This window comes from Mizuhopecten yessoensis, unplaced genomic scaffold (genome assembly GCF_002113885.1).
Source record: "Mizuhopecten yessoensis strain PY_sf001 unplaced genomic scaffold, ASM211388v2 scaffold9987, whole genome shotgun sequence".
In the NCBI taxonomy this organism is placed as follows: domain Eukaryota; kingdom Metazoa; phylum Mollusca; class Bivalvia; order Pectinida; family Pectinidae; genus Mizuhopecten; species Mizuhopecten yessoensis.
In genome coordinates this window covers 1,499,619-1,513,834 of record NW_018408322.1, presented here as the reverse complement: position 1 = coordinate 1,513,834, position 14,216 = coordinate 1,499,619, and the positions used below count along the sequence as shown (strand labels likewise).

The 14,216-nt window shown below is 34.9% G+C and overlaps 1 protein-coding gene across 1 annotated transcript in view; it reads left to right on the top strand.

Moving 5' to 3' along the window:
• Positions 1 to 13,782, top strand: part of LOC110459266 (putative carbonic anhydrase-like protein 1) — a 109,697-nt gene extending 95,915 nt beyond the window's left edge. Inside the window, exons 6-10 of the mRNA XM_021511444.1 lie at positions 3,837 to 3,912; positions 10,341 to 10,495; positions 11,315 to 11,422; positions 13,069 to 13,108; positions 13,404 to 13,782. Coding sequence (XP_021367119.1) covers positions 3,837 to 3,912; positions 10,341 to 10,495; positions 11,315 to 11,422; positions 13,069 to 13,108; positions 13,404 to 13,426 — 402 coding nt within the window. The 3' untranslated portion in view covers positions 13,427 to 13,782. The remainder of the gene's footprint in view (positions 1 to 3,836; positions 3,913 to 10,340; positions 10,496 to 11,314; positions 11,423 to 13,068; positions 13,109 to 13,403) is intronic.
• Positions 13,783 to 14,216: the final 434 nt, after the last annotated feature.

Sequence of the window (14,216 nt, the reverse complement as noted above, 5' to 3'; positions counted from 1 at the left end):
GATCAAGAAAATAGTTAAAATAATACTTTAAGATCCTTGCTGTCGCCATTGGGTGCATCATACACATAATTGTCACCGATCTGCCATTAAATACACTGTACTTACCTGAACTATTGACCTTTATTCTGATACTGTTCTTTAAAAATAATTATTGCTTCCAATGACAAGAATTTGTTTTCTAAACATGTAGAGTCAAAAAATGTATGTCCTCTGTGTTTTCCTTTTTATTTGCAATTTTACATCCTGTTAATACATTAAACATAATAAGGCACATCCCGAAATGACTTTATCCGCACATACAAATCCAATCATACCAATCCAAGCAACCCTCTCCAAATGTTGCAAACCAATGTTTTCATTGAGATTCCAAATCGATTCCGATATGATATATTAAATATAGTAATGTCATATATGCTATCAATTGGGAAGGTTGTTTCAAATTGCAAACGTTTCAAAGATGTATATTAACTCGTTAATTAATCACAATACATGCCATATATTGAATTATTTTAAATCTTTCAAGAGTTCAAAATATGCAAAAATAATGGAGTTTCGTACATGTCTTGCTTTTGTTCGGGTCCAGATTGATGTCTGTCTTTTTGTTCTCTTGTCTGGTTTCGGACAAACTTATAGCAAAGAAAATGGGTTGCATACTTAATCATTTTTAATTGTTACTTTACATCATTTTTTCGTCCTCGACGTCCTTTATTCCATCATTTGTTCTGCTGGTGTTTTGGGGAATCAAATTGAGCATTAATATGATATGCTTTTATCAGAAAATATGCTATAATATTGAACAAATGTAGATACTAATGTTATATCACATATTTATATTTGACGTCGACGTTTATACATGTTTCTCAGAGGAGTACAAGTCCACTCGTTATGCGATAACCGATGATAAGGGCATAACATAGATATATCAAAAAAAAATCCTATATTCTTTAAGGATGAGTTCTAACAGATGAATCATAGAACTATACGTGTAGTACGAGATGTTACTAACGAACCAGAAATATGCATGTACATTACATGGACGCTTAGGTAATTAGTAAAGTTCAAAATGATTTAAAAGTGATTTTTCATTTCTAGTGGGAATGTGTAGTTGTTTTTTCGCTTTGTCACACGTTACTAATTGGTGGCAATTTAAACCATTTGAAAATAGATTTATAAGGCCAGACTGTCTGTAGCCGAACTGGCTGAATTCTGCACGCATCGTCTGTGTCAAAGTGTCCGCTCAATTAGTTTTGTGCTTTGTGATGAAGTCTCGTATAGTTGTAAAACTAGCTTATCAAAAATGAAACAAAATTATCTTATTAGACAATTAGGCTTAATAAGCAAACATACATGTAGGAAAAACGGTCATCACGTGCACGTTTATTCCCTTAATTGGCCCGCGCGTGCATCCCGTCTTAACGCCAAACCGACACACCACGGAATCAAAAGAAAAGACTATTCCTTTGTGGGTCGGTCAAAACTGTTCGCATGCCTAATTGCTTTTCATTTGCAAACTCTAAAAGCACATCTAAAGACTGTCCCTTCACTGTGAATGACATTCCCTTTTATAGTGTTAACACACTTAGAGAAGAAACCGAGACTGATGTTTTCATGAGCAGTATGTTCAAATTATGTTAACGAAGACCCAACGGGAAGCAAGAAAACGGAATCAGAGGCAAGGTCGTTCGGTGGCATTCGGTAAATCAAGCTATTACCATCAGACCTATTTATCAATACCGCGTTGTTTGTGTCAAATATGATTGCGCTTGACAAGTGACATCTCTTAATGTAGTAAAATAAAACATCTTTTTCGGAGTTTGAAATCCCTAAACACTGGAGCTTAGCGTTGCACCTCGTAAACTTAACACAAAATGTACATGCTGACTTAGTTTTTACCCGTGGCTCTGTTTTAGAAATCTTGATGAAAACCCTAAAGATTTCGCTTGAACTTTTTTCTGATTATTTGTATAAGCTTCCTTCCTAAAACTATCGGAATTACATGTACACACAATGGTAATAGGGATATTTCACTTCCGTTCGTACCGGGTTCTTGTGTTTGTCGTGTAAATAAACATCAAGTTTCTCCTCGAATTTTATGGTTTCCGCCACGCAAACTTGATTTTGTATGTTTACTGTCAATTCTGTTTCCGTAGCAGAAACCTGAGCGGTTATTAATGGCACTGCGGATTTGCTTTTTGGTAACAGACTTACTTAGATAGTAAGGCCTTAGGTACTTAAATTGAGTGGATTGATCAATTTCTCAAACGTGCTTACTTTTTGTTTCTGCTTCTGTTGCATTTTTTCTGTACTTGAAGTATGCAACAAGTGCGCAATACAACCCCTGCGAATCGATTCCTTTTGATAGAGAGTCAGAATCGTTAATTATACAAATTTAAAAAGCATCTCTGAGATGCTTTCAATATTTGTATTATAACTCATGATGGACGGGGTTGTGCTTGTGACATGTTTGCGATTACAATTGTATATGTACTCTTTACCTCTTTGCTCTTGGACAATCCTATTTTTAGTAAAAGGGATATTGACCATTACATGTAACAAACCACACATAAGATTAATAGCATTCGTCTTCTCCTCTGGGACAATCTACATACATAGGAAGACCAGAACGTCAAAATCAACACAATTCTTTCTCTTACCTAGGTCGACCCATTAATCAATTCTGAGCTTTGTTCGATTAACTGAAATACCGAAAATGAAAATCGTTTTAATAAATGTGATTGATTGACCATTGATGAACAATTTGATAAGATCAGGTTCTTCATCTTCGATTTGGCAATCCACACACCAAGTTTGAGATTTGCGAAATCATTTGCTGTTAAGTTAACAACCGAATAAGAAATATATACATATGGATAGACAGTGGAAGATCAACAGAGACCCAACCTGAAATATAATCGCTGTTTGTAGATAATCACTGGGTTTACAAAGACGTATGTTTGTTTCTTTATCAACATAATATAAAGGTTTTATTAAATTTATGTCAGTGAGATATCGAGCTCTATTAGCCTGAAAAAAATGAAACCTTTCCCACTGACAAATATCATAAATACTCTTTGTCACAGTTTCAAAATATCACTTTTGGAATTAACCAATCATAACAGCACTTCCTATTCACTTTATTCAAATCGCAGGATTTATCTGTTTACATACCGGCGACGGTAGTATGCGTGGATGATTTCGTTTATCTTTGATGCACATTAAGGTATCAATATTCTTACACAATTTAACAAGCAAATGTTACAACATGATAGTAAAAAAAGGTAAAATTGTGTTGATTGCCCATTCAAAATGGCGCTCTGGCTTGTTGTCAAACGTGACGTCATTGAAATTTATATTAAATCCACAATTATTTTGAAGCAGTTACATGTTTACATTTTCGTTTTGTAAGTTATTGTTAGCACTCGAGAAATATATATAATAGTATTCAATGTGAAACTTCATATATAAATATGTTTAATGTGTTATTATATCAATAACTTCCATCTTTAGATATATTTAATGTGTCGTTATATATATGTGATGCAGAAAAAAAAAACGATTGACGTGTCAACACAATGACTTAAACACGTACTAATAGAGACATATTTTCACATGATACCGTTGTTTCCTTACAGTAAAGTCTGTTTATATCTTATGTATAAAATTGGTTTACCTTACATTTATTCGTTCTTGTTTTGAATGTTTATTAGATATTCCGTGTCAGAGGACAAAGTTATGACGTTATAATAGGCGCCTTTATGGCAAGCACGCATTACTGCTCCTACTTTTACACATGTAAATGATCTATCTTAAATGGTGGTTTATCGTTTATTTTGCAGATACAGCCTGAAGGATTGGAGCCTAATCGAGCCTTAAAAATATTTACAAGCAACCTAGAAGCTATAAGTGAACGAAGTAGGTATATAACCAGTCATGGGTCACATGTGCCTTAATATCGTTACATTGGAAAATGTAACTAGTTATTAATTTATAAACCTTTGATTTCTTGCATACAGGCCCCATCCCCTGATCTTTTATTCATGCAGTGAATTGTCCCTGCATTTTTTTTTTCTTTCGTCACTTATTAACAAGCATACTACTGGGCCGATTTAAGTTTAAGAAGATTCGAGGCAAATCTTATGATGTACATATTGCTCTCTGTAAATATTTGGTCATAACGTTTTCAATTTGTACTTGAACTTGGTCTATACCATAGAATTTGAAATTTTAATAAACTAAAAAAAATACCTGAAAACTTGGCCGATAACCCTTAAGCGTTCAGTTTCTTTGTATGTATTTAGTTGTGTAGCTGTCCCTTATTATTGTGGTAAGTTNGGGGGGAGGGGCGCTTGCAACTAACAACATATCTCCCCGAGTATAATTTCGAAAAAAACACCTCACCCTCCCGCGAGGTTCGTCTCTGTAATCGCCACTGTAATATGAATATCAACTACATTACAGGTGAAATTGTATCAATCACGATCTACCTCATGATTCCTGAACTTCTATTCTCCAGAGGTACAGCAAAGCATGTATATGACCTAGATAACAGGAACAATAGCTACGATAACACAATGAATATATACGTAAGCTGTTAGTTTGTTATAGGTTAAGTGCGTTTGAGGTTCGTAAGATAATTTCTTGGCGGAATAACGAATAGGCCGTTGCTATGACTAGAAATATGTGATGCACGTGTTTATATTAGCCAAGTGTGATTTACCGATTTATATTCCGTCTTTGCGTATTGCAGAGTTATCTTCTCTTGTGAGCGGGTATTGATTGTTACGTCATTGGTTTGTGAGAGTAACGTTATCAATTTTTGAGAAAACGACGTAATTTTCTCACACAAAATATTATGGAATGAAAAACAAAACGGAGCCCTCGTATGGAATAAAGAACATTGTCAATATAAATTGCTCATCAAATTAATTAGGAATATGTTTAATTTTACAATGCGTGTTATACAGTATTACAGTGACCGTTAGACAATCAAGAATGTGTTTAGCGTCCATGTAACAGAATAGGTAAATAAAATGTTTGTGATTGACCGGAGTTTTACCTGACCCGTATGCCTTACACATAGAACTGATATGTGATATCGTATGACCGTTATGAAAGCACAACTGAACGTTAAGTATTTGTTATTTGCATTCGTTTTGGTCTATAGCACCCCTTCACCTGGATTTACACACGATGGCGAGTTCCGGAAGTGCCCTGGGTGTGAAAAACTGCGGTCCAAGTACAGATACAAAGTGGTTATGTTTACCTATTTACGTGACCGTGTCAATACATGTATGTGCTATTTTACATGTGTCGGTTAAGGTCCCTTAAAAAACATCAAAAACACCATTTCTGAAAATATAGATAGAAAGATCAGCTGATATATGTAGCTAGAATATAGAAATATACTTAAATGTTTAAACACGAGGCCGTATTCATTGTTAAGCCATTTCTCAATTTACACCAATCACGATTATTAACGCACAACGTTCGTCTATCGTCCGCACAAATGTGCGCACACAATTTTTGTCCAGATTTCAATCGTTCGCACATTGTGCATACATCGTGCACACTCCGTGCACACATCGCGCGCACACCGCACATCGTGTAACATTGTGCGTTCCCACAACTGTAGTTACTTCCTGACGTCGTTTTTCTAGGGATCATTTTATTTTTCATCGGATATCCTCCACCTCATCCCTTGGATCCGTCTAATGCAATAACCTTTTTAGTAAAACACCAGGTACAAACATATATGATATGCCTTATGTCACGTAAAATAAAAACAGAACAAACAAATTTCAAGGAGGCAAGTACGCCAACATACCATGTCTCCAGCAACATACATACATGCACGCATCAATAACATTCACGGAGGCACGTCCCTAAAAGACCTAAGCTGTTAATAAGACAACATAAAACAAAACAAAACAAAACAGGTTTTAAGAAGACCCTGATTAATACGAAAATAAATAGAATTATATCCCCTACTTAAAAACGTAAAAAGGGGATTTATGACATGATTAAACTGACTGAATTTTACTGCAGATTTGACAGTACACATGTCAGTAGCCTGTTAAACAGATTTAACGGCTGGGTAGTTTTTTTTCACCATAAAGAGCTAAAAACTTGGTTGATGACGTAATGAAAGTTTGTGTGAGTTTTATAGCTGATATAATACTGTATACATAAAACTAACCTGTCGAACGGATTTTATTATATTTATAATAAAAAATAAGTTATCTATGGGAATAATAAAACAAAATTGAACACGTCATCCTGCAATTTCCCTGTATCCCATTTTGTTTGTCATTTAAACTGTAAGGTTTTATATCCTATTCGCAAAAATTCCCTTTAACAACAATCCACGCCCTGTATTATTTAGGGTTCCTGGTGGTATCATATATAAATAGATTTCGTGCGTTTAGCCTTCTTTCATGCACAATGCCAGAACGGCATATAAAAGACAATATAAAAAAATATATCCAAAATACAAGTGACAATGAAAAGACCGACTGATCACCTGAGCTTACAGCCGTACTGACGACCGTACATTACTCATATCAAGGTGACGACCTTCATGTCAAATATGCCAATAATCTTGCTTGTAGCATATATAACACTTAATGAGTCCTTGAGTATAATAATATTCAACACCACTTCTCAAAAAGCATATATAGGTTTATCCTTCTCGTTATTTTATCATTAAAGTTTTCGGTTTTTTTCAAAATTCTTCTTACGAATTCCATCAACTACAATGAAACGCCTGACACTATTCGGGGACCCTTCTGGTGCCAGTACTGGGTGTAAATAGCGTCTTGTTAAGAAGACGTAGGGACTGATGCTCGCAAAACCGCCATTTTCGAAGAAAACAGATCTTCAGCCTGTGGGGATTTCTGACTTTATACGCGCCGAGACGAGCTGACTATTCCAATAAACGGCTTACCATAGCAACAAAAACTTTGTCTAAATTGGATGGTTGGGAGTAACAATCGGAAGAAGGAGACGATTGTAACAGCAATGGCGAAGTCAAATCTGCATTCCTGTTTCTGTCTCTCGATACGATCAATAGCAAGTTTTTTTCTAAATGTTTGTTTGGAAGGCAAACGAGGCAATTACAAAATTTAGAAACAAGGTCACGCATGCGTAGTCAATATTCACTATATAGCAGGTTAATATTCTTCAAAACACGATATAGAGAATGAAACAATACCTAAGTTCGTTAGGGATAAGACAATATCTTTAACAATACCCTGGGTCGTGACAGGTACTTGTCACTTTTGGTTATCAAACAGATACTCACTGCTGGTGCTAAGATAGATTTATAATTGTTTTGATTATTCAAATCCTCAATAACTTATGTGATATATAGGGCTATTGTAACAAAGAAGTTCCGAGAACAGAAAAGCAGCCATTCAATAACTCCCCTGTAAAACAAGAACAGCACAGAGGTTGATGAGTCATCTGATTCTTCGGAAGAAGATTGGTTGATTTCGATTTGAGTATTATTTCGTTGTTTTGAATTTATCTTTTTGATGTGTCCTCGTCATATCTATCACATCGCATCAGTATCATTTACTATGTGTAAATTTGGTCGGACAACGAGGGACATGGGTAGTATATTCATTAATGTTAATGTACATTGTACTAGGGAAGTTACAACGCTATCAGATAATTCCTTGACACGTTTGATTTGTTTGTGCTTTACGTCCTACTAATAACTGTGGTCATTTAAGGACGTGCCAGTTTTTGGTGGTTGAGGAAAACTGGTGTATCCATTTAAAAAAACAATGACCTGCGACCACCAGGTCCTTGCGATTGCCAAATATTGGTCTCGAATTACGACCGTTTGGTGGATGACTAGTAATCGTACATGGTCGGACACCTTTATGAATCATCAACCAAACATATCACAGCAATCTAAACAATTAGTATATACGTAAAATTCGAATTTGAGCATCAATCTTAAGCGAAGTACTTTGGAAGAATGAATACCAGGAAAACCAATAACGTAATCAAATGATACATGCATGAAGGCACATCCTTAATTGACACGAGCTGTTTAAAAGACGCTAAACCTGATGACATATAACATTTAACTTCGCCAGTCAATCAGATAGCAGTTCAGTCTTTATAAATGAGTACATAACTTGAAATATTGGCTTATATAGAGAACCTTTTATCGTAATCTATTAGTTTCTTAAAAAAAAAAAAATGGCTGGAATCGTATGCCTACGAAACCTAAGGTGACGCCTGGCAGTTTTAAATCAACTCAAAGTTGACCCTTTAGTTGACACAAGGGTACTTGCATAAAGTTTCTTTACAACTCAAGCTCTCCATATTGATTCATTAAAGGGAATTATTTGTGCTTACAACGATGCCGGCGGAGTGATATGGCGTCATTGCTTAACAGTCACATAAAATCGACTTTCCTGTACAAAAAGACACAAGAAGAATAGTAGAGTAACAGCTGAAAATTGCACTCGATCATTTGAATATCACGTTAATGTATTCAAATGTTATTCAAATTGAAAAGGTAACCAAACATATGATAAATAGCTATCACATTCTGAATATTTTGTTTGAATACGCCACTCTAAGCATACGAAGGTCAATGGTTCCTCTAACAATTTAAGCTTATTGTAATCTTAGATCTCATTTAATGATACATTGATACATTTTTTTAAGTTGGCGATATAAAGCATCTTTTTTGTTGATGGCAAAAGTATATTTACACAACTAGAACCTTATATTTTTGCTGAAAACATGTATTTCCCCCACTTTCTCATTTACTTTACCTCTAGACTGTTCTCTGAATCCGCCACTACACATATCGTTGTTTTCATAACACACGACCTGCTAATCGGCTTGAATTCAGACAGTTACAGATATATCATACCGCCATTATAAGTTCAACTCTCCTCTCGGATTTCTATTGCAATGTAACCCTCAAACGATGCTATATTTCATTAATCAGTGCTATTTTGTTCTATATACATGTATAATGTTTAAGAAAAAAAAGGTTTTGTTAACGAGGTGTAGTCTTCTCTCGATGACAATGGCGGTGTTACAGGAAGTAGAAGCAAGATAAATCTGTTGAGTAGAAATTTTTGTTTTACTTCGCTAGAAATTATATCTAAGCATATACGAGACGTGATTGTAATGAGGGATGGTCTGTGAAAATTCTCATTTTTTTCCAATCGTTTAAAGTCAAATCTCAGAGGAAATACAACGGAAGACAACCCACTCAGTCTATAAACAACTGCAAGTGAGGACAAAAATATGTCGTTTTGGGACTGGCTACAAAAATAAATCATATACGTATCGATTTTGCCACAGGACTATACGTTCAACTAAAAATGAAATTAATTTAAAATCCATTAGATAAAGCCGTACATGATGCATGCATTATACATGGATAACAAGTATTTTCCTTCAGAAAATAAATTAGAAAGAAAATAGGGCACAGAGACCTGCTGTATTTCCACAGACCAAGCCTTTCCGGGAAGGATGCATAGCGTTTGAATAGTTTCAGACTATGAAAATTGAATAAGAGCGATTTCATCAACAATGAAAACAAAACTAAGCTGATCATAAACCAACCTTGCAAAGCGTATTACGTTTAAAGAATAAAGAGCTTCGATAAGTAACTGAAGTCTTGAGATGGTAATTTTGATTTAAGACCCTTCACTCATTAAGCCGTCTTCATGCTGAAATTTTCCGATTGATCATGGAATCTTATTTTGAGCGTGATATTATTTTTAAACAGGCCGTTTACATCCTATTTTCGAGACAATTTGATTTGTAGTTTTGAAAGTAATAGCTAAATGAAAAAAGCAAACTAGCACGGGAATATATATTTTCCCTATTGCTTTTCAAACGACTTATTGTGCTTTAGACGACTTTTACTAGACGATCTGAACTCACAATATAAGCAACCGAAATTGTACGTGCCTTAGTGATCTGAAACAGATCCTTGATATATAAATTTCAAACATATGTACAAAACATCATAGAACTTTCTGAACATGTCCCCCTGACAACCTTTGTTAAATATATACAGGAAATTGGCCTCTATAACTAACTATTAATACTACATGTTTACTATACAAATGTTGAGAATACGTTTCACCAGTCTTGGTCTTGTCTAAAGTCTTTTTAAGTGTTTTTTTGCCGAATTAGGACCGACATGACATTCTTTTGTCAAGGTTGGCTTTAAGTCTGAACAAACGAACACATTAACCATAAAAAAAGTCGAACCTGAGGCATAAACCTGTGTCCTTACCTATATAAATTTACCTAGAACTCTTGATACATATTCGTGTACTTTCGCTGTTTTCCAGATTCCAATGTCCAGATTAACGCTTTTTCTATAGCGGAGCTTCTTCCACATACAGACCACTACATCACGTACGATGGATCTATGACCCAGCCCAGCTGTCAGGAAACTGTCACCTGGATCATCTTTAATAAACCAACATATATATCATCGTCACAGGTAAACATATTTTATAATTTATAGCAGAAATTCACCACTCGCTGCTTATGAAATGAAATTGGTGCAGCAGACATGTTTGTATAGTTCGTACCAAAACCAAGTAAGCGGCGTCTGTTACGAGTTAAAATCGTACAGCAGGACCCTTTTACTCCGTATAATATATATTCTCGGATCCAAAACACGAGTCATTTTCCACTATGTACAACGGGTACAGTTTGCCTATTTCAATCTTTATATATACTACGATGCATATAAAGCTTGAAGTACATGTCTAATGGTATGGCGTGTTATATACTCACCAGAACGTCTATACGTTGTAGATACTATATGCTGAGATACTAAGTGAACAAATAGTAGGTTCGAACAACGTATAATGTAGATTATATATATATATATCGGTCCCAAGTATGTATAACTTATGAAGACTTGCAATCGGTGTATCAAGCATTATGTGTTTCATTCTGCACCCATGCAGGTTCAATGAAAAGTTGCAAGAGGCGACCAATGTTTGACATTCTGCAGAATCTGGGGATTTTCGCTGTAAGAACATTGATATGCTGTCTAGTTGCACCACTTAATCATTTTCTATTCCGGCTTCTCTGCTTTTTTTTATGTTCTTATTCTTCCAGTACTCCGTCATTGCGTATTGCAGAGTTAACTTCTCTTGTGAGAAGGTATTGATTGTTACGTCATTGGTTTGTGTTCGAAAATAACGTCGTTTTCTCAAAAACTGATGACGTTACTCTCACAAACAAATGACGTAACAATCAATACCTGCTCACAAGAGAAGATAACTCGTTATTTGTATTTTGTTTCTAGTTGAGGGAATTAAGAAACGTACGGATGGATTGGCCCTGGAAAAACGTGAGGCCGGCGATGCCTCTCAATCATCGAGTAGTTCGTACCAATATTAACTCACGGAAACAAGTAAGTGTACGATAACACGTTCTTGTTTATTGTAAGTATGTACAATCAATCTATCCTAGTATGGGCGAATGCTTATTATAGTCTGTTTCAATCCTATTCAAATCTCGTACAGCTATTACATGTTCTATAACATAAAGCTCCTGGTTTAGTAATTTATTTAATATTGTACAGTAACACCGTTTGTAGGTTTGTAATATGACGTGAGACCCCCCTAGTTAGAAAGTATTACGATGCGGTGTCAATGTTGTCTGTAAATTCTAAAACACAAAATCATCTTCGATGCTTTTAGATTATGTTTAAATGAAAACAAAATAACTTGTACACGGTCATCAGTGTAATAATGTGTTCCACTATAAATTAAAAGGAAATGGTCTTTCTAGATAAGCATATGGGCTGTATTTACTGGTAGTAGTAATACAAAGTTAGGTGGATTTTGCCTTTTTCTGTATTGACTGGTAGTAGTAATACAAAGTTAGGTGGAGTTTGCCTTTTTCTGTATTAACTGTTAGTAGTAATACACAGTTAGGTAGATTTTACCTATTTCTATATTGACTGATAGTAGTAATACAAAGTTAGGTGGAGTTAACCTTTTTCTGTATTGACTGGTAGTAGTATACAAAGTTAGGTGGATTTTGCATTTTTCTGTATTGACTGGTAGTAGTAATACAAAGTTAGGTGGATTTTGCCTATTTCTGTATTAACTGTTAGTAGTAATACACAGTTAGGTAGATTTTACCTATTTCTGTATTGACTGGTAGTAGAAATATAAAGTTAGGTGGATTTTACCTTTTTCTGTATTGACTGGTTGTAGTAATACAAAGTTAGGTGAATATTACCTATTTCTGTATTGACTGGTAGTAGTAATACAAAGTTAGATGAATTTTACCTATTTCTGTATTGACTGGTAGTAGTAATACAAAGTTAAGTGAATATTACCTATTTCTTTCACACCTATTTCTGTATTGACTGGTAGTAGTAATACAAAGTTAGGTGAATTTTACCTATTTCTGTATTGACTGGTAGTAGTAATACAAACTTAGGTGAGTATTACCTATTTCTGTATTGACTGGTAGTAGTAATACAAACTTAGGTGAATATTACCTATTTCTGTATTGACTGGTAGTAATTGTACATGGGTACATTGTAGATATTTTTGTCAATTTCTGTATTGACTAGTATTTTACTATACAGAGCAGGGCGATTTTTTTATATTTCAGTATAATACATAAAGTAACTTTATAGATATTTTTAAAATGTTTCTCTTTTAAAGAAATGACTGCTCTAAGTGAGATTTGTCTGTTTTAACTATATAATAATTACACAGCGGCTGGTTAGTTCTGTACCTTTCAGTATTGACTAGATTGTATAATTATGTTGTTTTTTGTCTGTTTCCGACTTGACTGGTAGTAGTTAGATCAAAGCGGGTTTTGTGTATTTCAGTGTTAACTGCTTTTAAACAGTCAACACAGGTTTTCTAGTGCTCTTTCTCTTTGTATTTGCTGGTATTCATTATACACTAATGTGGGTTTTGTCTGTATCTGTTTTGACTAATTGTAATTTTAAAGAGCTAGGCATGTTATTTACATTTATGTATTGAATAGAATATATTAATATCTTTTTAATATTTGCTCTGCTTTATTTTTCAGTCCAGATTATGTAGCATGAAAAGAGATATATTTTACGACAGTGAGTATTCTGTTTCGTTTCCTATCAGTAGTTGAAATGAATGAAAACTTACATTGAATTGAACCCTGTCCCTTTGCTAACGTTTGCGTCATTGACGTGTAAATTTTTATGAGAAAAACAAAACAAACGCAAAGCTTGCTTTCATATTCCAACCGTTACATACATATCTTACATGCATTAAAATTGTGTAGAGATTCAATTATGTACAGTGTAATTGAAATAAGATAGCATTCTTACGTTATAAGAATTTAATCGATACCATTCAATAATTTAAGCTTTCCCTTCTGACTTTCAGTAAACTCAAATTTTAGAACTTGAAGCAGTACTTAAGTCTACAGGAATATTCCTCTACAACCAAAGATACACTATGCAAAAGTGTTACAACTGCTTCCGGCGGAAGTCGTTAACTGAGATAGGATTATAGTACCGTATAGAATGTCGCGATATAAAGTGTGAAAGTCCGTAAGTCCTCTCTATCACCTTGGGATTATCGCGAAATGATTCCGTCAGATTCAATTATGGAGAGTATAGCTGCTAACGTTCGCATAGTGCATATCATATAAACATTCGTTCTTCAGGAAACAAACCAAAACCGTGCATCTGTGTCTGGCTTTCTGTGTGCATACCGTGTGTTACAGGACGGTTTTATTAAATAGAGACATAAAGAGATTTTCCAGAAAGTCCAAACGAAGATGTACAAATGCATGATTAGCCGAAAAGATATTAGGAAACGGATGATCACCAACACAGGAACTGGCAGTACAGCTTAAATAATATATACGCTAAAAAAACGGCACATACCTTGCTGCCTACACGTGACTACAAAATGCCTGAGAAAGACGGTTTATTAACAACAAAATCTAGTGACATCGCATCTCCCCGGGCTTTCTGCACTGTGTTATATAATTGGATTGTATCTTTAAGGACATGAAAAGACAATCAATTCTTCGGAAACGAAGCTACAGTCTACATGAAAAGACAATTGAGGTGCACTTTTCACGTTTCTTTACACTCCAGATGAGGCAGCGTAAAGGTAAATGTGTCGCACATGTCGTCTGCAGCCTGTCATCTCCATTCACGTGACAATCACGTGAAACTCATCCGAATC